The following is a 27,544-nucleotide window of genomic DNA, read 5'->3' on the forward strand; positions in this document are numbered from 1 at the left end:
TTAATGGCAGCAAGAATTACCTTTGCACAAAGCTGGAAGAGCAACAAAATACCACCAGATGAAGCTTTAATTCAAAAAATAATGGATTCTGCAGAGTTAGACAAATTCACTATGGAATTAAAAGACAAGGATGATCGAGATTATGCGATATGGGGTAGGTGGTATGAATGGGTGAAGAATGAAGATAGAAACTGATGTATAGTTACAAAACAAGAAATATGTATAAACAAATGACAAATAGAAAATGGAAATGGACAAATGGAAATGAGTTGTATTTTTTATTTTTAAAGAATTATTAAAAATATATATATATATAAATTATTTATTTTTCAATAGCAAGCAAGGTTTTCAGAAAGTTGTTTAATAAAAGTTTCTGTCTTAAAACAGATTTTAGGTGTAACCACACATACTCAGGGCTATCTATTTCCAGAAATTTATATTTAGAGCAATGGTTGATATTCCTGCTATGTGATCCGTTCAAGCACCGTATCTTAACTTTCTGATCCCCAACACTGTTAAATTGTATTTTTTCTAATTCTGAGTTTAATTGTGGCTATTGAATGCTTTTAATTTTTTTAATCAGTAGCCCTATTTTTATGTGTAATTATGGCAATCATTATTAGACAATTATCTGAAAGGAACAGCAAAATTTGCCTATTTAAAAGAAATGTGTCTCCTGTAGCAACTTCTACCAATAAAACTCATCCAATTGGATTCTTCACTCAGTGAAAAGGTCAGAACAAACTAGAGACCTACAGAAAACGCCATAGTGCTTTTTGCAAGGCAAAATGAATTAATGAATTCAGAAAACTTTATTTAAACACTTTTCCTATCTTAAGAACAGCAAATCCAGTTTAAGACTCACTGGTTTGTGCTCAGTAGTAACAAAAAAATATAAGCCCTCCTTATGCAACTTTCAGTACTGTAAAAGGGGGGTGAAGTCCTAAAAATTTCTGGCCGAGAGCTGTCCCTTTCCTGCATCAGGTTTAAAAGACGCACTCAAAGCAGATAGGCTGGATCATCTGTTTGCTTTTAAAATTCATTAATTGCCAACCAAATAAGTGACAGACAAATACAGAGGGGCAAAGGTTCATTTAACAGGTGGGCAGTTATTGAAGATGACTTTGATTCATGTGCTTGCTGGCTTGTTCTTCCACTTGTATGGCTAGCGTTAGTTCATCTAGAGTCTCTGTGGAAAGTGAAAAAGGAGAAAACAGACAAGTCAAAATCAAAGTGAAGTCCAGATTGTAAGAGAATTCAGAAAAAGCTTCTTCCTTTCTATTGGAAGGAAATAATCCCCCATGAGGCCCACATGGACTTTCACTAAATAGAAACATTAATTGGACCGGGACAAATGGAAATGAGAATGCTGGTCTTTCCTATACATCTGAACTAGAGTGCACCTCTGTGCTAGAATGACTCACAGGCACTAGCATGAGGTTTCTTTCATTAGTTTATTGGGGGGGGGGGGGATTTTAATTGCTTCTACTTTTTCAGGTGTCAGATAACAATAGAAATAGCATTTGGACTAATATACTGCTTCATAGTAATACAGCACCCTCTAAATGGTTTACAGAATCAGCATCAGAGTCCTCATTTTATACCCAGTTTATTTTTTGTAAGAGAAGCAAAATGACTTGGAAAAAAAGTTAAATGAACTGCACCTTGCATGCAGGACAGCTGATATACAGATGAAGCTCAGTATTCTTTCCAATTTAAAACTCTTCTTCCATTTCATGCTAACTTCTTCCCTTAGTTTGGCAGGCCATCAATTTTATTATCAATTCTATCTTTCATTCTTATATTTGTTGATTCTATGCCTATCTTGAAAATAGTATTTTTACTCAAGCCATTTTCCATATTCCAAGATTCTCCATAAGAGCTACTTTTAAACACACAAAATAATTTCTGGACCATCATAGCCTGTACTTTTACTTTTCCTACTGTTACTTTTCATACTGTTCATCCAGTTTTCTGGATGGGACAATGGAAGAGTGAAGGACAACAGGACTATTCAGTGTTATCACTGAAGAAGGCTTATAAAGCTATTTTCTACCTCTCACCAAAGGGGAATAATAGAAATTGTTTCTTAACAGCATATGCCCAAATTCAGCTCCAAGATTTCTGCGTGCATTAAAAAAGGGGTTGCTTTACAGCCCTCTCTAAGTGGTTTACAGAGTCAGCATATTGCTCCCAACAATCTGGTTCCTCATTTTACCGACTTCAGAAGGATGGAAGGCTGAGTCAACCTTGAGCCTGTGTGAATCAAACTGCCGAACAGATGGCAGTCAGCAGAAGTAGCCTGCAGTACTGCATTTTAACCATGCACCACCATGGCTATGCTGATCTACAGGGAGTGGGGAAAAGCAGAACATCTGCCAGGCATAGTTTTTATAAAGTCCTGCCTTAACTGTAAATATTGAAGCAAAGGAGAATAACAGATAGCTTCCAAATCTTCCGTTTCCTAAATTGGAAACTGAAGATTAATTCAAGAACCATGCTCAATAGAACCCACAGAATCAATCTGATTATACTTTCAGAAAGGGAAAATAACAATTTGATATCACAAAAAACTATCTTCCCCTGTATTCATTGTGCTGGAAAGTTTCTGTCTGCCTTGTACTGTGAGCTTAGATAGGAAAATGCTAATGGGCACATTCTCCTGGAAAATCAGAAGAAAAAATATGCTCTCCTTAACTTTCCCAGAAAACCTTAGGGCCGTGATGGCAAACCTATGCCACACATGCCAGAAGTGGCATGCAGAGCCATCTCTCTGGGCATGCCGGCCGTCGCCTGTTGCTCTTCTGGGTTCCAGCGTGCACATGCATGCCGGCCAGCTGGTTTTCACACGTGCAGGAACGCCGGAAACAGGAAGAGCAGCTCTCCAGTGTGCATCCATGTGCCGGCCAGCTGGTCTTCATACGTGTATGCATGCCGATCAGCTGGTCTTCGTGCATGCCAGAACACCAAAAACAGGAAGAGCAGCTCCCAATGCGCACGCGTGCACCGGCCAGCTGGTCTTCACATGTGCATGCACATTAGAAACCGGAAGACCAGGTGGCCAGTGTGCACCGGAAAGCTAAGCTTCTGGTTTCCGGCGCTCCCGCCTGCCCATGTTGAGGAGCTGCTCTTCTGGCTTCCGGTGTGCACGCATGCACATACTCCTGTTTAGGTTAGCCACCACTGCCTTAGGGTACTGTGTTTTTCTCAATTTGTAATTACAAGGGCTAGTTTCTCTATAGCAATTGCATCTCTGCATTATTCTATAGTCCTAAAGGAAATTAACCCCGACCTTTGGAAGGAGAGATACTGAAGCTGAAATAACTTTGACCACCAAATGAGAAGAGGGGACTCATTGCAAAGAGTTGATGTTGGGAAAGATTGAAGGCAAAAGAAAAATGGAACAGCAGAGAATGTTACAGTTAGATAATGTCATTGACTCAGTGGGCATGGGTTTGAATGGACTCTGGGAGATGACAGAGAATGGGGGCCTGGCATTCTGTGGTCCATGAGGTCCTGAAGAATCGGTCAGCAACAACAAATTATTATACAAGGTTTAGAATCACAATTTGCAAAACTTTGTAATAAAGCTAAATTAATAATTCAAGATGAATGCAAATGCAACTTTGTACCTTTTAGACTGAGGAATCTTTTGGATCCTTCATTTAGGAAGCATTGGGTTTGGTATACAAAGGCCTCTAGGTCATATTCTGGTTGTTCCGCAATGTCCAGGAGATAGTTACAGTCATTCACTTTCTGAATGCAGAACTTATAAGAAAATTGGGATGGCTTTGTGAGATAAAACGACTGAATTGACAAAAATCAATGAAAATATATGCCAAATTAACAAGAATATGTAAGGTTTTCTTATTAATAAGCATCATTCCAGAGACATAAGCTTCATTTTATTATCTACAGCATAATACCTCAAAAATATTAGTCACTTTAGAAAAGTTTTGAATATTCAAATATACCTCCCTGACTTCCTTAAGTTCTTCTGTTGCTTTCTCTTCAAGTTCACTAATCCGGGTGACAGCGTCACGAAAACTGGACAGATGAGGAGACAGCTCATCTTCAGAAAGCTGCTATTCATAAGGAAAAATATTAGCACAATTGCACCAAGTCCTGTTTTCCTAAATAAATTGGTCTTAAGCTAGACATATACATACTTCAAGAATATGATCCGATTCTTCTTTGCTAATCTCAAACTCTTCATTCTCAGTTTCCATACAGTTTTGTGCCTCGCCAGCTGTTCCATTCCTAGGAAGTTCCTTCACTCTGGAAAAAGAGCAGAAGGATTTCAATACAAGTCCAACTGTTGAAATAAAGAACTCAAGACAGTCTGATACATAACACAGATAAAGAAGCACAGGACTAGTACTTCAGCTTTTGTTTCGTACGAACAAACATCCTCCACTCATTTCCTCCTGATAATCAGTTGTTCCTTCTTTTGCTGACACAGCAAGTACTTCCTAAAATTAAGGTGTTACTAACTACATTGAAAGGGATTTTGATAGATTACTTTTTGAGCAAGGAAAAAAAAAATAACCAATTTGTTTCAGAAACTCAGTGCAGAGCTGGCAATTTCTAAATTGGTTCATATGAGAGAACCACATAAGAAACTCTAACGTGGTTCTCCCACCTGATGTAATTTAGAAGTGGCAATCTTACAAAAAACATAAATTTATTTTCCCGTTTTGTCTCCAAGATATGATGAGATTTTTTTTGCAAGTTTAGATATTACTCACCTATCAGCATATCGCAAGGTATTTAGAGTATATTCGCAGGAACTCATGCCTGGGGAAATCATTGCAATCTAAAAGGAAACAAAATTATTACCAGCTTGGACTCAGCTCTCACCTTCTGCTAATCTACCTGCTTGGACTGTCACCTCTGCTTTCTTGGCTTTATTTATAATGAAGCATTTAAACTTTTCTAGATGTTTTTTCAGAATACTCAGAATTTACGGTCCCACAAACTTATAACTGTTCCAATCAAATATGTCCAGACTAATATAATTTTTAAAACTTCCAAAAATGTAGATTGATACATTGGAAATAACACAACAGTTCTTTTATTAAGATCATAAGACCTCCTACATAACTTTTATTTAAGATGTTTGTCTCGCCTTTATTATTTTCATAAGTAACTCAAACTGGCGAACATACCTAATATTCCTTCCTCCTCCCACATTCCCCACAAAAGAACCCTGTGAGATGAATTGGACTGACTTACCATGCAAGTTCTGGAATTTGTTCCAATGAAAGAATCCCTCAGCACCTGAGTAAGTTTACTTTCCCGAAAAGGTGTATGTTGTTTATTTTGACCCAAAGCACGGATGCATTCCTAAAAGATGGGAAAAAGGAACAAGGATAATAATTTGCCCATGCATTTGAGCCAGAAGCAACCAGTAGCAAAGAAAGATTGTGGCTACCTAGGCCCTCACATTATCTATTGTAGGCAACAGGGCAATAGGACTTTTGCTCTTATTGAGGCCAATCATACACTGACAATGCTAGTATTGTGCTCTAGTCTGTACCTTTAGCGCCAGCAAGCTTTTATTTATTTCTGCTGCTTCCATCCGTGTCTGACGATCAGCACTAGATGTATCAGCACCTCTCTCATTGCCAGCTAAATCCACCAAGGAGAACTTGCCGTGAAGCTTTCCTTTTCTGCGCAGAATGATTTGAAAGCAAGCATGCGATCGAGAGGAACTGGAATTGGCAAATGTATGTCCAGATGTCCTATAATGATAATAGAATTACTAATTACTGTACATGATACATCAATAAAAAACAGTATGTTTTGGTTAGTCCTACCAAGCAAAAATTTATCATCATCACCACCATGCTGTGGTATAGCCAACCAGATGCTATGGCCAAACAGCAATCAGCGAGGCAAGGGGCAAAGGATATAGAATTTAATTGCCTTTTAATTTTCACTTTTAAAGTTGGAAGGGCCTCATCCTAACTGGTCAAAGTGAAGTACAGTCCTCTCTAGTTCTGTGCCTGGCAGGCATTCAGAGCATCTACCAGGCATTAAGAAGGTACCCATATCTCCTTACTTTGAACTCAAAGAGACAGAAAGCCACAATGGTTGGTCTCCATCACTGTTCTAAGGTAATTCACTGAAGTATAGCTTCTTTCTCACAGCTTCCCTTGTATTATTAGTGCAAATAATATTAATATCTGATAAAAAATATGCATTGAGTATCCTGCATGCTTTATCTTCCCATAATCTGGGCCCATCTTATCTAACAGCACATTTCAATTACTGTTCCCTTTTCCAAGTTTAAGTATTAAAATGTTAGCATATCATGAAGGTCACTAATCTTCGTAATGACTACAAAAGATACTTTGCTACTCAAAGTAATGCTTCTGAATCTTAAATGATAAAATGCCTTCTCTTGATTATCTTCCTTAATTTCCTTAATTCTTTTCATCTTTCTTTCAAAGCTGTTTTTTCTAATAACCAATTATTGGATTTTTAAAAATGTATAAAAACAACTAAAATGTTTTGTATAGAATTTGATGCAAATTGTTTCTTTGGAACAAAGTTTCTTTTCATTCTATAACATAAACATACTGTACTAAAGGATATCTTTGCACTTAGAACCTAAGAATTATGCCAAACCCAGCCTCTACAATTTACAAAGAACAAGAATAGCAACAGCAACAGCTTCACAGTGCTTTGCATCCCTCTCTAAACAGCTTACAAAGTCAGTATATATCCCCCCAATAATCTGGTTCCTCATTTTACTGACCTTGGAAGAATGGAAGGCTGAATCAACCTTGAGCCAGTCAGGATCAAACTTCTGGCAGTTAGCAGAATTAGCCCGCAATACTAGTTTCTAACCACTGCATCACCACGACTCTTATGTAATACTCCCTTCTCCCCAATAGACCTGGATACATTAAGAGAAACTATACATGCTAAGCTAAAACGTGCCCCCCAAAACAACTAACCTGCAGGTGCTTCCTATTTCAATCATTCGGATAACATCCTCAGCACAATTCACACACACTTCTTGTAGGCCAACAACCTGGACTTGTTGTTTGCCATCCTCCAGCACCCGCAGCTTTGCTTTTTTGTTTAAAAGATCAAATAACTGAAATAAGAAAAAAAAAACTGATTCAAGAAAGTATTAAAATAAAGATATTGAAATGTACAAACTGAAACACTTAAGAAGAGCCCAAGTCTCTTCTGAGATTTGTGCTGCATCCAGAATTTATTTATTTTTTTTGCAATATGCAGCTTGAACAGTATTGTTAAACCCAATAGCTATCTTAATTCCTTTCTTATAGTAACGATTCGTTCCCTGCGTAATAATGATTGTTATTCAAATATCCAGCATGAGCATGGATCTTCCTATCCAGTTATAGTTTGACAAAACTATATTCAGATGTTTGAAAGTCTCTACTTATACTAGGTTAACAACACTGTGCTAAAATTGTATCTACCAGTTCAAGTTTCATTGGCTAGGACCAAAGAGCAAGCAAGATATGCAGCAGTGCCAAATGAGTTTGCCAATTTATCCAAACAAAGGAAGTATCAACCCCTTCAATTTCCTAACAGCACTACATTTTATACAAAGGACTTTATCTAAAGTCCTTCTTTTGCACTCAAGAATAACACATAAATATACACGATCTCACCTTTCCATTATATATCTCAAAGAAGGTCACATATATGTCTAGGCCTTGGGACCTATAGCGTGGCTGATTCTGAAGGAGGAATACATCTTGTGCTAGTAAGAGAAAGAAAATGCCAAAACAAGACTGTATCAAGCTTATGCACTTTCAGCTCATGTGAGTTCTTTCACAATTCTTTCTTTCAACAGCTATATTGGAAACTATAAGGGTGTTAGCAATCACACAATATTTAAGAAGTAATTTTGGGGAAAGTTAACATGGGCTTCTTACACCCTGATTTAATGTTCTTGCAGCAGAGAGCATATAGGCCACTCTTGGTCTTTGAACATTTTATCATGAGACCATACTCAAAAAACATACTTGGACCAAGACAAACCTAAACTTATTTAAATTAAATTTTAATTGCATTCAGTTGAAATGGTATTTCCTATACATTTAATAGCTCTTCCTCCATCATATTAGAAATTAATATGGCAATACCTTTCATAGGAATTTTGGGCATTGTGTCCAAGACTTAATATTGAGGGGGGGAGCAGGCTGTCCAAAGTTACTGATTTAAATTTTAAAATATTGATTTAAATGATTTTAAAATATTAAAATTGTGATAGTACATACATGCAAAAGCATATATTCCTTTTGAGGACTTCTGTAGTTTCCCAGAGAAGTTTCCTCCCATAGTCTAAAAAGGGAACATATATTAGAAGACAAGATCTTAACAGTTAAATGGGAATCTCATTATCTGCCACTTTGATTATTTGCAAACAGATTAGAATTTAATTACTGCCAATACTACTCAACCTAATAACTTGTTCAAAAAATACTCTTACGCTTACTTTTCTTAAAAAGCTAAATAAAAGTATGAGTGTTTCAAATTATGCAAAATTTCAGTCATTATTCAAAAATTTCTTTATATCTTGAAATAATCTTTTTTATATACACATACATAATACTACTAATCATACTACAGGACTACTGCACAGGAATAATAGATTAATACAGTAGATAATTCCAAATGTATTTGGCTTTCCATTTATCAAAATCTGTTCCTCCTCCCACACCAATACTCTATGGACTGAAATTAGAGCAGGCTATTCCTCCTTAACTCTACTAACTTCAGACAAATTTTAGCAAGCTAAAATAAAATATTTTATTGTTCATCTACATATTGTTCGAGGAAAAAAGCATACAAATCAAGTATCCCATTTTCAAATTTCAAGGCAGATAGGATGAGTTCCCAATTTCAACAGGTTTGCACTCTTATAAACTACTGTAAAAGTAGCATGTTTTAAGTCAATAATTTTTCAGTTAACCGTTTAGAAGCAATTTAGACTACTTCTGTTTGATTCAAGTTATTAACTAATTCAGGGAAATGGAAATTAAAAATATAACAGAAGTCAATACTCACATGAGTTTTTCCACTACCAGTCTGTCCATAGGCAAAACACGTAGCCTTCCCTCCTTCAAAAACAGTCTGCACAAGTGGCCTAGCAGCAAACCTGAGAACAAATAGAAAACACCAATGTTTTACATATAGTAAAGAACAAATAGAAAACATCAATGAATGAAACTATAAAAAAAACTATCTGTAAAATATTATCAACAGCAATTACATCTGTGGTCAATAAAATATTGACAGTCAAAATTCTTGACATTTTCAGGATCACAAGTCCACAAAGGTCAACACTGTAATTATAATTGTTTTAATAAAAACTCAAGGGCTATTGTTGTATACAGAAAAAGTTAAGATAGGACATTGAAGAGCAGAATTTTCTTCTAAGCAAAGTTAGGTCCATTGACAGAGTATGGACTGAGTATCCACTAAGTATGGACAATTTTCACTATCCTCCAATGGGAAAAAAAGGGGGGAATTCAAGAAATATTGGTTGCCAATGGACCCATGGGAGATTCATTTCTATCACTTCTAAAGAAGCATTTAAAACAGCTCTATCTCTATGTCAAAGCATGATTATGGAAATATGGTTTCTTGAAACACATTAGTTGTATTTTAATGGGAAGTTTATTGCAAAATGCAGCTGTGGAAATATTCAAAATGTTTACAAAACTTTGCAAACACATTAACACGGGTGAAACACCCCTCTTCAAAACATTGAAGTATCTGGTTTAATCTGGTCTCTTTCATGTATGTGAGTATAAAGGCAACATTCTATTACGTTGACCAGCAAAGCCCACATAATAAATACGTATATATACAAGTAGTCCTGACAGCATTGAAAAAAGGGACTTATGACCATTTTTCACATGACCATTGCAGCAACACCATGATCATATATCAAAATTTGGACACTTGGCAACTGATATGAATTTATGACTATTGGACATTAGGCTAGAATGTTTCTTTGTTTGCTTGTTTATTCGATTTCTATAGCAACGTTTCGGCAGAATCTCATCTGCCATCATCAGGCTTCTGTATTGTGTTCGTCTGTGTGATGAGATGAGATTCTGCTGAAATGTTGCTACAACTTTAAAAGCACAACTATAATGACGTGGAAAAATACCCGAACAAAGCTGAATACCATACATGTAAATACCCGCGAAAACTTAAGAAAACATATATTTATATATATAAAACAATTAAAAATATTTTAAAAAGTAAAATAATAAAAATGCTAACAACTTCCAGATTAAATGTACATAGGATCAAGATACTTGGCCAATCAGGTGAAGTATGCCAATAATTCCCACTACTACCATAACTCAAATATAAACTGATATACACTGATATACACTACAGCCGTTTATCCTAGAGACGCTTGGCTACACAATCAAAAATAACAGTAGTACATACTCCCTCCACCCACCAAAAAATGATGCTAGAGGCTAAGATTAAGAGAGGATAGTCAGCAGGTGGAATTCTAGAAGGAGGTAAGATTAAGGATAAGACTCAGCTACTGAAAAAGTTCAAGGAACTGACTCCATCTGAGTCAAGCTCACTGCACTGGTTACCAGGTTAAGGAGATACACTAGAGAAGTAGAGGCCTTCAAAGAATCATGCAAAGTACACTCCCAATTGCAATGCAACAACACTGTAATAGCTGAAACTGAACACTACTGGAAAAACATATGGATCCACACTTACTGGCTAAAGAAATGAATAGCAGTGCATGAATGCCTAGTAGCATAAATGAACCAGCTGCTAGCAGCAGGCTCCCACCCAGACTGGCTAACACAAAGAAAGACAGTGCTGATCATGAAAGATTCCCACTAGGGAACAGCACTGTCCGACTACTAATCAATAATCTGCCTCCTCACAACATGGAAAGTCCTAATCAGGCATCATAACTGCCAGGCTACAGGACTATACAGGTTAGCATATGAGCAGAGCCCAGAAATACCAGAAGTTCAAATTACCAGCTGCTCATAGATAGAGTCCAAGACTCAAGATTTAGACAAACCAAGTCACAGCCAAGACTGACTAAAAGAAAGCCTACAAAATCTGTGACCATATAAAATCAAGAGGACCCTAAGGACCTTCCTCAAGAACTCAATGAGTCTGTGGAAGACAGCACTGGAAATCATCTCAAGACAACTCACACAAGTGGCCATCAAGTGCGGCATATAACAAGATATGCACCGATCCTGCTGGTTTTCTGCATAGGCTTGAACTTCCTCAACCAGATAATCACACGGAGTGGATATGGATACACATTCAAGAGGATAACTGCTATCAGCAACTTCCAAGCTGTATGCTAAGAGTAAATGAGAAATTAACTCGCTGATTCAGCTGACATGAATCTACAGTGAATACCCTGGGATGTCATTTGGACTGTAGAAGTGTGGCTGTATGTAGTCAAGAGGAGTAAAACTACCAGACCGGCTGCATCGACCGGCTACAAGTACCTTTGTATCCCACAGTCATACGAGAACTACACGAGGCAAGGAAGACAGCAACATTCGAGTGCCACCAAACAATGAGGTCCTGAAGAGTGAGCTCAATTGGAAGTACAAGATCCAATCATAAACATGTATGCGCTGCCTGTTATCATATACTCTGCTGGTGTAGTAAGATGGCCAAAGAAGAACACAGAAACTTTTATGTGAAACTCCTCAAAATATATGGAGGCTTCCATCCCAAGTCCAGCGGGATCTAGGGACTGTCAAAGCCACTGTCCTGGACAAAACCCACAGCATTCAGGAGTACATCAGTAAGGTGGCATCCAAAGAATTGCTGAGACAATTCCTGAGTCAACAATAGACATGGAAAATCAAGCAGAGGAAGTGCCATAGCAAGACAAGATCTTGCAAGTGATGTAGCATCAACAGATAGCTGAATCCTACTATAGCAGTAAAAGGCTGCACTAAGACCACAACAGCACAAGAACAAGCACTAAGCACCAGGATCCATAAAAGCAGGAGTCTACCACACTAGGTAGAATCCAAGGTGAAGACTGCGCACAGAGATCTCAGAGATACTGCAATACATAGTGGCAAGATGTATGATGCAGGCAGGAACAGAATACATTGAATGGCACAACCAAGTAGTTGGCATTGTGTACAGGAATATCTACACAGTATATGGGCTAGACTTCCCAGGTCCACACTGGAGATTCCACAGAAGGTTGTGGAGAATCACAGGCCTAAGATCCAGTGGGATTTCCAGATCCAGACAGGCAGGCAAGGACTGGCAATTCAACCAGTCATTGTGGTACAAGGCAAAGACCAAAAGATAGCAGTGGTGATAAGTGATAGATTATAGCAGTGCCAAGGGACAGCAACATAAGGAAGGAGTATGTGAAGCTGGAGAAGGCTGTGGAAAAGGGCCTAATGGAAGAACTAGAGAGAACATGGAAAGAAAAGATTAAAATGGTCCCAGTGGTAGTAGAAGCACTCAAGGGCTGTGACTCCTAAGTTGGGGGAATGGCTTCAACAGATCCCAAGAACAACATCAGAGCTCTGTCCAGAAGAGTGCAATGCTAGGAACAGCTAAGATACTGTGCAGAACTCTCAAACTCCCAGGCATCTGGTCGAGGACCTGACATGCCACCTATTGTCAAGTCCGAAATTGGGACCTATAGGGATAAGAAACGATTTGTATATAACAGCAAATACAAAGAGCAAAATTCTTATTCCACAGTCGCTTTGGCAGCATAGCACTCAGAAAGCATCGTGTATGATGTAATCCTCAATATCTATTGTTAACTTTGCAAAGTGTCGCTGTTCTGCCAGGAAAAAAAATTGCATTACCAGTAAACCATCTCATTGGTAGCTTTTTCATCAAATGAGAAGTCAAATCGAAAAGACTGATTTTCAAGATATTTTGTCAAATCCACTTTCATCTTTGGTTCATGCACCAGGATGTTGTTCTTGCTAACAACAGTGATTATATCACATTCCTTCTTCCCAAGTTCTGTTTACAAGTAAAAAAGTAGAAAAAAAGTTCCATGAAATAGGACTTTGTGAACCCCACAAACATTTAAACATGCTAGGAAGACAATAGTGTGCACGATTATTGTTGCAGAAGATTGTTGCCTTATTACAGATTTTTTGGGGCAAAATTGTGGTTGCTATGGGAAGTGTAAGAAAAAAATTTAAACAGAGAAATTTTTTTCAGTTCAAAGTGATCGGATAATTAAAAGATGTGATAAATTATAACTCCTGTCCACTGCACCCCCAAAGGTTTGTTCAAGAGATCTATTAGTACTGAAATGTATTCTTCCCTGGTTTCCTGTTTTCATTTGACATTGCTTTTTAAAATGATTTTTTAACTCAGTAATGGTATGCTAGCTTCCAACACGTAATAGCTAAAGAAACAAAGAACCCATTATGAGGAACAATAGTGAAATGAAATGTGAATTGCTAAGTACTGAATGTCATCTTACCTTGCTTATTTAAGGGTCGTTTTCTCACACAGACACAAATTCTATGGTCTTCTATCTTAAAAGAAGATTGCAGATTGCATTAAGAGATAAGGTCAGACAACTTTTCTCACTAATCCCTCAGGGTTGTCCACATGAGGAAAGGGAATATCAAAAAAGTTAAGATTGTAGGCACAGCTGTGTCTGCCATCTTTTTATGACACACATAAAAAAGAGCCAGGGTTTTGATTATGTAGTTGTGGCCATCATCTTGACTTTTTTGATAAACCACACACACACACACACAGACACACACAGTGGTGGCACCCCAGAATCCATGCACATTTTAAGAACAAAGGCATAAAAAAGCTCATCAGAAAAGACACTTCGTTAAGAACGCTACATGACCACAAAATGTGAACCTCAAAGTTGTTGTGGGGGAAAATAAGCAGGAATATAAGGTATGTTCAAGTGCCTTGAGTTTTATATAAAAATCAGGGTGAAAACATTTTATTATTACTATTATGAATAGAGATTGAAAACAGTAGTGTCATTGTAATGAAGATTTTAACTTAAAATACTATGATACTATTTCAAAGTATCATGAAATCTAAGAAAACTCCCTATATAGCATCAGATAATATATGTTCAAGAATCTTTTTCTGGAATTTAAATCTGAGGAATGCTGAATATTAACGGTTCTGTTAGCTTCCCCTATTCCTACAAACATGTAACAGAGCAACCAAAATTACAAATATTTCAGTTGCTCTCTCACATAAGTTATCTGGGCAAAGCAGATAAGCAAATATTGTAAAGAAAATTAAAAACAGCTCTAATGTTAAGTGCTGGTGAAACCAGGAGATTAAGGCAGTTCAAATGAGTATAAAGATTTATTGCAAGCTTAAGCTTTCTACAAGAATCTGAACTACTAACGATCAAGGGAAATTAGCGGAAGTTATGAATAGAAAGGAATTCAAGGTGGGCTGGACTTAGATCTCTTGTGGCCACGAAGGGACTGATGATTGACCCTTCCCTCAGGCTCAGTCTGGTCATCTCCTACACTAGTGAAATCTAAATTGCTAATTTTTCCTCTTTAAATTAATTCGTTGTAAGTATATGTAATGAATAATAAAGACATTTAAGATAGTTTACATATCTTTACTTACTGGATCATTCATTGATAATGATTGGCAATTAATAGTATTTCGATATTCTTTAACCATTCGTGCAAAATCCCAATTTGGACAATTACTGTCAAATTCCTGTAAAATAAAATAGGTGATCTTGGATTACTGACAACCAAGGACCCAATTTTTTCCTCTTAACTATATGAAGTGCTAATTTGAAAATAGAGGAAATATAGAAAAGTAAATAATTAAATAAAAATTCCAGTTATAAGTTACTTGTTGTACTACTTGTACTTTAGTCTTCTTTATAAAAGCTATATCAGGTAACAATTCAATCTGCTGCTGACTCCCAGTTCTCATTAAACAGTTTGGCTAATCATAAGCAATGCCTGGAATGACAATGCACCACCATCTGGAAGGCCAGGACTTTATAGATCTTGGCCTAGAATTTCTCAGCTCTGGCAACTTCCAGAAGTATGGACTTCAACTCCTAGACTTTCACAACCAGCACATTGCTGATAATTCTGGAAGATGAAGACCACTCATCTGGAAGCTGTCAAAGTTGTGAAATGACTAATCTAAGTCAGCATTCCTAGACATCTTACTGCAACATATATCAGCCATAAAACTTTTTCCAGAAGTATAGCCAGTACAATGCAAAAAGACAACACACACACACCCAAATGTTCCAGAAAGTATTACAAAGTACTGTAGAATGTTCCATTTCCCCTGTCACCCTAATTCTGATGCTATGGGGTGGTGAATTGAATTGAACTCAACTGAATTCTTCACCTGACAACACTAAATACTACTTCCAATACAGAAGATTAATTTTCCAGAATGTTTGGTGTTATACAGTCCTTATGGCTAGGGAACAGATATCCTGTCAGTTGCAATTACCTCTGTTTGTGGAACTATATTACTGGACATTAGTTACTGAATGCAAATTTGTTTTTTGTTGAAAATATGCATGAAACACAAAATATTTGCATGAATGCAAAAATATTTTATGTTACCTGAGATACTGACAGCATCCAGCTGTTAAATGAAACATCATGTAGAACATTTAATTGAAAAAAACAACAACATATTTTTACCTGTGCACGCCTGTTTCTTATTTCAGAAAACTGGGCTCTTTTTTCTTCCCTCTTATTTTTCATTTTTTCCATCTCCTTTACAATATTAGATTTCCTCCGAGCTAGAGAAAACATACACACACACAAAAACTAAATTCAAAACTTCTATTTATTCATTTTCAGGATAGCCTAAATAACTGAAAAGTTTACCATTTTATTGCCCTTAAGGAAAATATGAGTTAATAATGTTAACTTCTAATATAGGATATGTAGGTTAAAATTTATATATTCATACAGCATGACCAGTAGCCCTACTTACTACTACCATTTAACAGACTGAATTGGTCAGCTGAGTATATTTCGAATATGTGAGGCAATACTCCAAATTTCAGAGCTGAATTTCATTTTCATTTTTGACTGGTAAAATTAATCCAACTCAAAGCTAAGCTTATCAATTCACCAGCTGAATAAAGAAGACAGCAACAGACACTCTCTGTCAGATTGAATACTGTTAACTAAAGAAGCAGAATTAAGGAATTATGAAGAACCTGAACACCATTCTTCTACCTTGAATGGCAGCAGATACAATTCTGAGAGATTGTGGAATTTCTTCTGTCACTTCTTGACCATTAGGTTGTATACTAAATCTATCAGAAGAATAATTATTTCTAGTTCGAGGTCGTACAACTGTTGAAGAAAGAAGCTATTGGTTAAAAACAATAGCCAAGGCAGCATAAAATAATAACACAATGACTTATAATATTTAATTCAGAGGAAAAGACAAATTTAAAGGGCCTCCAATTTCTCCCTTGACTCACTGTCAAATTGATTTCCAGAATTTAATTAATTTATCAAAATAATTCTCCTGTGCCATCTTTATAGAAAAAAATACCGTGTTTCTCACAAAATAAGGCCGGGCCTTTTTTTTTTTTTTGGACCCCTGAAAAAATAGCTAGGCCGTCTTTTGGGTGACTTAAATTTCCCCCCCACACGCACCCTTGCCTAGAGTGGTCCGCGGGCAGCTACGCCTCGCCACCAGGCCGCTCCTAATGGTCAATCATGGCAGAGTGTGGAGAGCTCCCTAGTCCCGCCAAGCGCCTTTGCCGCAGACCCGGGTATGGTGCTGGCTGCAGGCTGGGTCAGCAAGCATAAGGGCGGCGGTGGGGATGGTGGTGGTGGGCGGGCACTTTGCGTCGCGGGACCTGTCAGCTGCTGCTTCCTCCGCCGCCATCGCTTTCCCTTCTGCCCTCGCCGTGGCTTATGCCACATTTGAAGTGCTGCCAGCAGCAGCTGGACACACCCCACTGATGAGAACCGCCGGCCCTTCCGCAGGGGCATAGCTTTGCTTGACGGCGACTGAGTCGACAACATCCTGCAAGTCGGTGAGTCATTCAGGCTTTGGTGGATGGAAGCAGTGGCAGGAGGGTGATGCCATCATTTCTCTCCTCCCCACGCCCTGCTTTGCTTCCTGTCCCAGAACTTTGGGTCACGGTGTCATCGGAGTCTGTCCCTCCCACCTGCATTCTTCAAGTGGACTCTCTTGGCTCATTCAGCTGTACAGTCAGGCGCTTTCCTCTTGCTCCAGCCGCCCGAAACCTCCCTTGTGGACCTTCCCCCCTCTTTAAGTTTCTTTATTTTCATTCCCTCCACCAGTTCCCTTAGAATACAGAATGGTGGGGGAGGAGGAAGCTGAATGAATGAATCAGCAGGAGAATCCTCTGAGAAGTTTAGGGAAAGAAGAGGGGGGGAGAGAGGGAAGAGTGTCTTTGGGATTTGTCAGGAGAAATTCAGGAGGTGGATTTCCATCCTATTTCTGTCCTTCAAGGAGATGAAGGTGGGAGTGGTTACTTCTTCCATTTAAGGGAGTGCTAAGGGTGAATGAATGAACCTTCCAATCCAAACATAAGAGAAAGGGAATCATCCTACAGATCCTTAGCACCCCCTTAAATGCACTCCCCATCTTCATCTCCTTGAAGGACAGAAATAGGATGGAAATCCACCTCCTGGATTTCTCCTGGCAAATCCCAAAGATATTCTTCCCTCTCTCCCTCCCCCAATCATTCTTTCCCTAAGTTCAGCGGTACAGCTGAATGAGCCAAGACAGTCCGCTTGAAGAATGCAGGCGGGAGGCACAAACTCCGAGACCGTGACCCGAAGCTCTGGGATGGGAAGCAAAGCGGGGTGTGGGGGGGAAGAGAAACAATGGCATCACCCTCCCACCACCACTTTCAACCACCAAAGCCCAAATGACTCACCGACTTGCAGGAGGTTGTCGATGCAGCCGCCGTCAAGCAAAGCAATGCCCCTGCAGAAGGGCAGGCGGTTCTCATCAGCAGCAGGATGTGTCCAGCTGCTGCTGGCAGCACTCCGAACACGGCATAAGCTGCGATGAGGGCAGAAGGGAAAGCAACAGTGGCGGAGGAAGCAGTGGCTGACAAAGGTCCTGCAACGCAAAGTGCCCCCCCGCCACCACCATCCATGCCGCCGCCCGCCTGCTGACCTGGCCTGCAGCCAGCACCATACCCGGGTCTGCGGCAAAGGCGCTTGGCAGGGGTAGGGAGCTCTCCGCCATGATCAACCGTTAGGAGTGGCCTGGTGGCGAGGCTTAGCTGTCTGCGGACCGCTTCTAATGGCAAGTTTGCCCCCCCCCCCCGCCCTTCCCCTAAATAGGCCCAAATTTTTGGGGCAGGGCTTAATTTCACTCATGCGAATAAAACAGTACTGGGCCTTCCTATGGGGGGGGGGCATAGTCGGAGAAACACGGTATTAACCAAACAGTACTTAAGCATTTGCTTAACGCCACTAGAATTTAGTCCAAAATACTCTCCTGGTACCATTTTTATTTATATATTTTCTCAATGTTCTTCTGAATCAAAGTGACAGCTAATGGCACTCATGGGCTCAACATTTTAAAACCCTAAAATTTGAACTTTTTTCACTTAAAAATTTGCAAGTCAAATCCTGGAAGAATTGAATCCTTGTTCAATATCACAAGTTTGTAATGTATATATTTGTGTATATTTATGCATTTATCCATACACATACGCACAAGTTTATTTTTTAGTGTTTGTGATCCTGCATAACGAGAAAGTGTCCAACATATGACATCTGTCATAGAGGTTAATTGTGTAGTTGCAACAGTGTTCTGTAGCCTTCCAGCAACAAACAAAATTATGACTAACTACTTGATATAATATATCTCAGTGATCCCCAACCTTTTTTACGCCGCGGCCCGGTACCGGCATCAGCTGGGCGCCGCCATCTTTTTTTGATGAAAACGTGCTTCCGATGAGCTTTCTACCCGGAAAAGCTCACCGGAAGCGCTGGCGCCGCCATCTTTTTTTGATGAAAACGTGCTTCCGATGAGCTTTCTACCCGGAAAAGCTCACCGGAAGCACTTTTTCATCAAAAAAAGATGGCAGCGCCCAGCAAGCCAGCGGCCCGGTAGGACTTGTTCCGCGGACCGGTACCTGATATATCTGATCAGGACAATAGAAGGAAATGTTTAGTTTTGCAATTACAATGTAAACAGAGTTGGCATTAGATTAAAATGTCAATCCATTTTCAAGTATTTAGGGGAGCATTCAAAAATACTGATTTATAGGATGTTTCAATATTGAGAAATGAGCAATACCTTTCTCCAGTTTACTTGCATAAATTAAGTATATAGTCAGATTATGTTATACTAATCCAGACTCACCAGGAAGAGCTGACTGGCTTCGAGCTGACACAGAAGCAGAAGTTTCTACCTCCATATCATTCTCCAGAGGACTGTTTGGTAGTTCTGCTATGACCGACATTTTGCTACTTTGGAACCTTGGGGCTAAGCAAAGTAAGAATAAAATATTATTAGGAAACAACTTAACAGTATGCAGCCAGGCTAGAACTTGATTTAGTGAAGCAATTTAAGATTGTGAATGTGAGAAGGGAGGATATAGCTGTTGTCAATGGGAGCTAAACAATCTAACAATCACTATTCAAATGACAATTAACTATGCATGTGTGCAAAAATGTGGAACAATTTAATTTTCCTATAAGTCATTTTTATGGGAATTGTTGTTCTTGAATCAAACTGAGCACTGGCATTTAAAGATCCATAACCAACAGTTGTAAACCTCAGAAACACACATGTCTTGGGGGGGTTAAATTTTTGTTATTCCATTTCTGAAGATACGTTTAACTATTTAAAAACCTACTTTTGTACTTAAAATGCTCCAATAACAAGATAATTATGAGCGTTGAAAACATGGCTTACTATGAAATACACTATATGTACATTTAAAACATCAGCCAGAAATGTGAGGTGGTTAATCAATTAAAAATTTAAAAAATGAGCAAAAGTCCTCAACTTTACGCCTGAAGACAAGAATTGGAAGTAGATGAAGTTTAAGAGCCATAAAATACTCTTAATAGTAGCATGCTTTGCGGGGGTGGGGGTGACAAAATGGAATTAACCTTTGATCAAGGTCAAATCAACGGAGAATTCCTAAACACAATTTTCCTTGTTTATTTTGTTCATATCATATCACAAGAGTCACAGATTGATAAAACTCTTTTGGTAAAATTATCAGTTCGCCTTTAGTATTCTGATCATCATTTTATAATGCTGTTCATTTACCAGCCTTTTTTGATGAGAAAAAAAATATCAATTCCTTCTTCATTCAAAATTCACTGTTCAATTTTTGCACATTCATTCCTGGTTTATATAGTGTCCCTTAATGCAGAGAAGGATGGTCTACACAGAACCTTTCAAGTTTAGAGTAACATACTGTTTTGATAAATATTCAAATAAGTAATAAAACAAGTATTTTCAACTCTCAGAATATAATTCCACACTTCATGTAATATGTGATAGAAACAAAATATGTTTAATTGGAAGATTTATTGGGTTGTTTCATCAGCAAAACAAACACTGCTGACAGATTATAGAGGTATAAAACAGAAGGAAAATCCTAAGCAAGTGGAGATTTGCTCAAGGGATATGAATTTGGGCATTAAGATCATTTGTTGAAAAGATTAATTGTTCTGTATTATATCTATAGAATGTTCTAGCTCTTAAAAAAAACAGTAAATACTACAGTGTAATAAGAAAATACAACAATGACTTAAGCAGTACTGAACAATCATATTATTATTATTACACATATTCAGTAGGAGTGACATTGCTGTCATACTAAATTGCAGTTATGAAAACTTGCAAGAATCCAAAACATAAAATACTTGTCCAAATCCATGCTTGGAGATAGACACAGCTAATCAGAACTTCTCAAAAAAATTTTGAATATGCACAGAGAATTAATGTGCACAAATTTTTGAGATGTTGAAATTGTAATAAATAAATTGTAAGAGGCTTACATATTTTATTGTTACTGATCATGTGCCACATGACTAGCTTCAAGAAATCATTTTCAGGACAGAAGACTGGAACTATTTGTAATACTTATGACAATTAAAATACTTTTACCTTCTCTGGGACCAGGTATTTTTGAAACTGTTCTGCGATTTTGTCTCTAAAATTAAAAAAAAGTTCCAATTTAGTAAATAACAAAAGTATGTGTGCGTTGCTGGAAACACATGGAAAATACACCAACAATGAAAATTATTCTCTTGAAAAATTGTTTTACTTGGTAATGTTTTTGTGTTGGTTGTGAAGAAACTGATTGTGGGGAGGAGGAGGAGGAAGGAGTGCTAACTATTTTCCCATTGGCCCATTCAGACAACTGTATGGAATTCTGAGCCTGCATAGAATTCCTTTATCATCTACAACAGCTAACAGATATGATGGCTGAAGTACATGATCTTGAACACAAGAAAAAAAGTATTTATGTCTTGAAGATAGATCGGAAACTTTAGAAACAATTGAATGTAATCTAAATGAATAAGGCAGTTGATAAAAAAAAATACTTGAATGGAATCTGGTGCTCTCCATATCATTTAGACAAACTTCTAGCCAGGGAGGAATAAAACAGCCAAGGAGTCTGCAAAATCTAAGGAGGCCCCAGATTGTCTTTACACTGAATACCGATATAAATGCTTATTGGTATTAAATGCTTATCTACACAGCTAATAATAAATTAGATTTATTATTAAGTGTTTAGAGTCTGTCTTCTTATTCTTTGTCCCTAAACTATCTAATCTTACACTAGATAGTTTATATTTTAATTTAATCAACAGTTGCTCTTTAGAAGAAGTCTAAACTGGAAATTAATACACATAGGCCAGTTTTATACCCCTTTCGGATAAATACAAAAACTAAAACTAAATAAAGCATTAAATTAGTGGACTATCCTGATACAAATTTATTCTTCCAATATTCATAAATTTAACTACAGTAGGTACTTTATAATTACAAAAAATGTTTGCCAATTCAATTTGTCAAGATTTATTTAAATATTTAAACTTTCCTGAACAAATCATATGATTTCTTGCTGATGAGCAAAAATGTATCCAGCTGATTTATTTTCTTTCTACATATTTGGCAAAACATAAATAGTATTCCAAATGTAGTATCAGCTGGAAAACATGTTTGGCTTATTTATGAAAATATACTTTTTATTTACTAGGGTTATGATTTCTTTGTATTTTTTGGGCATCCGTATACTACTCATGTTTGTCTGTTTGTAACCTTCAATTGGATGAAACAATGCATCAATTTTTGAGCTAACTTAAAGACTGCAGGGCCCATGACTCCCATGGGATTGAAATTTGGCAAAATTGTAGGTTCTTCAACACTGCCATACTGCCGAGGTTATGTGATCTGTATTTCCAATGCTTCCTACAAGCTTTCCACCAACAAAATCAATGGGGAAGCTGGCAGGAATTTAGAAGTTCCAGACTGGGAGGGAGATAAATGGCTGCTGCCAGGTGAGGGAGTATGCAGGGCCGGCACCACACAGGACTGAAGAGAGGACATAAGAGGTACCAAATGGGGTCAGGAAGGTTGCACAAGGATGCAAGAGTGGTGCTGTGCAAATAAATGAGGGTGCACGAGGATGTGCAAGAGGTATCACACAGGTTGGGCAGGATGCACAGGAGTGTGGAAGAGGTGCCAATGGGGGGGGGTTGCATGGGGGGGTTCAGTATGGGTTGGGGAGGGTATGTAGGGGTGTGAGTGGGTGCATGAAGAGATGTAGCAAAGGAGACATGGCAAGTGTAAGGGATAGCGTGGCAGGTGTGCAGGTTGGGGAAGGTTTCTGGAGAACTGAGGAGTATAGGCACGAAAGGGAAGGAAAGCAAGGGTTGAAGAGGAGGTGCAGAAGTTATGTAAGTAAATATCTGTGAAAGAATGACCCCCAGCGGGTCATGGATTTGATATGGTAAAAAAATAATGATGCTGAAATTTTGGTAAAATTAAAAGGCACCAATTTTGGATCATTTTACATAAAACTAGACTTATATACAGTAGTTTGCAACAATTGTTAAGATATGCATTAAGAAATCTTGTACTCAGAAAATATTAGTATTTAATACAACTGTACTACAAACATTTCCAAGATTTAATATGATAAAATCTCTGATTGCAACCAATTTTCCATTGGACTGTCGATTTGGACCACATTTGATGGTCTATTGTGCATACATTAAAAGGCTTTTTTTCTGAAACAAATTTCCAAATCAGATTGTCTTACAACAACAATCAGCAATTAGAAGCCGACCTGACCCATATCCTTCTGACAATAATTGGGATATTGCAATTACAATGAGTTTGTGAAGATCAATAGTTCCTTTTTTTTTTTTTTTGGGGGAGAGAGAATTAGCAATATGTCCAAAAAAATCACAAAAAAATCTTCAAGACAGTATGTAAAGAATTACACCTCAAATTATTACATCAAGCTCTTCACTAGTGATTCAGATTAACAAACTCAACACATGCTGAAACATAAAATAAGCAACTCAGGATTATCAGTTAAAATGAGAGAAGCTATGATAGACGTGCATCAGAAAGGTTCAAAACCAATTATCCTTAGTGATTTCACACAGAAATTTCACAGTAGCTATAACAATTATTGTATCAAAAGTGATTAAGCCTGATTAGGCATATAATTCAAGAAAATGTAGATCAATTAGAACATATGTCGCAGGTTCAATTACTACATTATTTGAGAAAATGTATAAAAAATTAAATGCAGGTAGGAGAAAAATTGTTTCCAAAAACAGAGACATATGAAAACCAGGAGTCTGAATATATTTATAAAATATAGATTCACTACTTGAATCCATCTATTTTAAATATCATGATACTTAATCAAGAATCAAAGAAATAACTTGAGATTAATATACCTGTATAGTTACATTGTTCCGACCTAGAATGCTCTCTTTTACATCAGCAACAACTGCAGCTGTGAAAAGTTCTGGATTTATTGCTATCACATCATCAAACTCAATCTTCGAATAGAAAAAAAATACACAAAACAGATGAAAAATCTAAAGTATGCTTAAGTATGAATCTCAAATATCATCAATTCAATCAAATCAATAATTTGTTCGGCATGGCAAATTAAAACTCAAACAGTAAAATTATTGTTTCAGTTACTGAATATTAAGACATTAACCAACCTATCCACAAGTATCATTCTCAATTCTATGAGAGGTAGTATATGTCAAAAGATTGTGAGAAAGCCATTTACCATAAAAGCTTTAACTCTTAGTACATCCTAATTTCTTAATATTTATTGTAAGACAGTGCAAGTATTATTACTTACCAAACATTAATTTTAAGAAAGAAATGTTAAGGGTATTCACTATCCAAGACAAAAAGAATAAAGTTCTGCAGGTGACCTCTTCTTCACAAGTTTTATGATTTACAGAAGTACAGTGAATGTCATGACCACCTAGTCTACTTGCTTGAACTTAGAATGACATCACAATCCTATTACTACTGCTGCAATATTCTAACAGCCATTTTCTTGATCTGCAAGCCACATAAAGCAAACACATAAATCTTAGTTTCCAGATAACAATTCAGCTTCTACAGGTATTATATCAGATTCTGAAAAACTGCCACTGTTTAACAAAGCAGTAGGTTCTGATTTTAATGTGTACATTATATCAAATTAATAAGCAGCTTTATATATATTTAATATGCATGTTACACGATATTTAATTCAGCTGTATCTATCCTGTCATATTAAGTATAACAGTTCCCAACTACTACATTAGAATCGTAATCTAAATAGCCAACTTACTAATTTAACCCTTTACTTTTAGATTTCCTGCTCTATTACATAACATACAGCAGGAAATATATGTACAGATTTCCTGCTATATTACAAAATATACAGCAGGGCTGGGATTCACATTTCTTAAAAACCCATTCTGTGGGTGTGGCTTAATTTGTGGGCGTGGCTTGCTGGTCATGTAACTGGGCGGTGTGGCTTGCTGTCGGCATGGTTTGGTGGTCATGTGACTGGGCATGGCTTGGTGGTCATGTGACTGGGTGTGGCTTGCTGGTCATGTGACTGACTGGGTGTGGCTTGGTGGTCATGTGTCTGGATAGGTGTGTCCAACTCAATGTCACTCATGTCAAGGGGTGCCTTGCCTGGCCCCTCCCCTCCCAGCCATTCCTTGTCACACCTAGCCTCAACTTATAGTTCTGTAAAAATGCTGTTCACCTTTTTTTGACTTTATTATCTACGTACTGTACTTTCATGGACCACTGAAAGGAGGAAATGGCTTACATGCTTTACCCAAGAAGAGAATAGTTGTGGAAAAAATAACCCTGAAATATATATTTAATAATTTCCAGTTAGTTATCTTACTAATATCTACATACGCCTGCTTTATAGATGATTTGAGGCAGGCTTCAACTCAGAATTAAGAAATGTGTGCTAAATAGTTTTTAAAATGTTGTTTTATACATAGATCATAGTTTCAAATTCTCACCTCTTTTCCTTTGCTCATGTTGTTTTCTGTCCATTCTACATATACAGTCATTGTTTCCAAACTTACAGCTTTGATAATTGCACCATGAACTGAACCTAAAATATTATTATATATAGTTTTTATTTTTGAAGAAAATAACATCTACAAGTTCATACCTTACTTTTTATCATACCCAAAAAATGAAGTATTAATGTTATACCATAACTTTGCCTCTAATGAGTAACTATCTTACAAGGCATGATATTCCACAGTATATTTTCCCTCTTTTATTATGTTTGTTGGAAATTTTAGAAACTGATTATAAGCCTTGAATCAACCACCCTAACACTACTTCTAGAATAAAAACATTCTATAAACCAAGATGATTTTTTAAAAATCCAACTGCTTTTGAAAAGGGATGCACCTCTTCTGACAAGAGCTTCCAACTTACATATGCAAAATTAATTATACCATAGGTAGTCCTTGGCTTACAACCATAATTCAGTTCAAAATGATGATAGCAAGTCATGTCAATCATTAAACACTTGACCAAGTCTCATTTTACAAGCCTTTTTGCAATGGTAAGTGAATCAATTGTCCACAATGGTCTTTTTTTAATTAGAAACTGGAGGTAAATGATGGTTTCTGCCCAAATATTCATTAATTGTGATCAGGATGCTGCAAACGGCCATAAATATTGACCAAGATGCCAAGCGGCCAAAGGGCAGTCATATGACTTCTCAACCTTCCTAAATTGGATTTCCCCTCAGAATTCCTATCCATGGAATCAATCGTTCCTATTTTTAACCCCTTAGTTTATTAAGTCATTTTTGATGAAATCTAGAATATTGATATGGTTGCTTTCAGTTCACCCCACAGGCAATGTAGTGAATCTCCTTGTGGAAAAGCCAGTTATTTACTGGTATTATCCAGGGCACCTATATTACTATCATCTCCAGCTGAAACAATATGCACTCCAAAGATTAAAAATATTGAACCATGTTATCCAAGGCTGTGTTTGCATGTTCTGCGTGCTGCCTCGGGAATTCTGGGAGTTGAAGTCCACATGTCATAAAAGGGCCATAGTTTTCCCCCCCCCATCCCGTTCTAAAAAAAGCACCAAGGAGCGAGCCCCATGGAGGTACTTGCTCAGCACACGCTCAACCCCCTCTAGCCAGTCCCAGCGAGTAACATTGGGCAAAGGGGGAGAATGGCCCGACTTCTCCTTTAAAGCAGGGGTCTCCAACCTTGGTAACTTTAAGCCTGGCGGACTTCAACTCCCAGAATTCCCCAGCAGCAAAAGACCTCCGAAGCAAAACGCCTTTCTCTTCTCGGCACTCACCATCACTACGCTCAATATTAATCGTTAAGCCGGGCTGAAGGCACTTGTAAATGTTGGAGTCCATTCTACACGGCCAGAGAAAACGCCTGCAAATTAGAGCAACACCCCTCTTTCAAAACCCGGCACCGCAAGAGCACTCAACCAACTGCCACCGCTTTGAATAGGCGCGCCGAAAAGGATGCCGGGAAATGACGTCCGTCGGGAGATTTCAACGTTTGCAGAACTCCATCTCCTAAGCATGTCGTGTGGAAGGTCCCAGCGTTGTCCACTTTAAAACTACATTTCCCAGAGAGACTTGGGAGCAGAAAATGGTTAAAGTCGATTCAAATCTGACGCCGGCAGTACTGGAAGTGGTAGTCTCCCTAGCTAGCCTAAGAAATTAAATCATGTATTGTTCTCGTGATATTTGTAAATCGTGTCATCTGTATTCTTAAGGGATGCATTTTGATGGTTGGTGGTCTGTAACTTTAAAAAAATTGCGGCTTTTGTATTTTGTTTTTTTTTTCTTTTAAAATATTGATAGAAATATCCCGGTTTTTACCAATATTAGTCATATTTTATTATGCCCCCTAAACAAGAGAAAAAAATAAAGAATCAAAATTAGTATCATTTTCGGGGAAAGAATATTTATTAAAATGCATATAACTCCTTTCCAGGCATGCATAAGTCTGAC

The 27,544-nt window shown here is 37.7% G+C and overlaps 1 protein-coding gene across 2 annotated transcripts; it reads right to left on the reverse strand.

The window, feature by feature from the left end:
* Positions 1-52: 52 nt before the first annotated feature.
* On the reverse strand, positions 53-27,138 carry KIF2C (kinesin family member 2C). Of its 2 annotated transcripts, none has more exons than XM_026665655.2 (21): positions 26,872-27,071; positions 25,551-25,645; positions 23,949-24,053; positions 21,133-21,178; positions 19,369-19,491; positions 16,236-16,355; positions 15,690-15,790; positions 14,632-14,727; positions 13,490-13,544; positions 12,855-13,017; positions 9,058-9,148; positions 8,268-8,331; positions 7,656-7,747; positions 6,966-7,108; positions 5,540-5,744; positions 5,236-5,346; positions 4,749-4,816; positions 4,170-4,278; positions 3,975-4,082; positions 3,633-3,768; positions 53-1,189 (listed from the first exon to the last, which is right to left on the reverse strand). In XM_026665655.2, the coding sequence occupies exons 1-21, from the start codon at positions 26,933-26,935 to the stop codon at positions 1,110-1,112; spliced, it is 2,175 nt and encodes a 724-aa protein (XP_026521440.1). In that variant the 5' UTR covers positions 26,936-27,071; the 3' UTR covers positions 53-1,109. The 2 variants fall into 2 exon arrangements, with proteins under 2 accessions (XP_026521440.1, XP_087816289.1); XM_087960163.1 differs by having other exon boundaries at positions 794-1,189; positions 3,975-4,085; positions 26,872-27,138.
* Between the last annotated feature and the right edge of the window lie 406 nt (positions 27,139-27,544).

Source organism: Notechis scutatus, chromosome 3 (assembly GCF_049901735.1).
Source record: "Notechis scutatus isolate UNSWTSFEM ecotype Mainland chromosome 3, rNotScu1.2, whole genome shotgun sequence".
NCBI classification, from domain to species: domain Eukaryota; kingdom Metazoa; phylum Chordata; class Lepidosauria; order Squamata; family Elapidae; genus Notechis; species Notechis scutatus.

Bases quoted from the DNA above. Each gene is read 5' to 3' on its own strand.
- KIF2C (XM_087960163.1), bottom strand. From the start codon at position 26,935: ATGGACTCCAACATTTACAAGTGCCTTCAGCCCGGCTTAACGATTAAT. The intron at 14,728-15,689 runs GTAAAAATATGT...TTTATTTTACAG, and splicing joins TAAGAAACAGGCGTGCACAG to GAATTTGACAGTAATTGTCC. The intron at 8,332-9,057 runs GTGAGTATTGAC...TTCCCTTTTTAG, and splicing joins CTGGTAGTGGAAAAACTCAT to ACTATGGGAGGAAACTTCTC.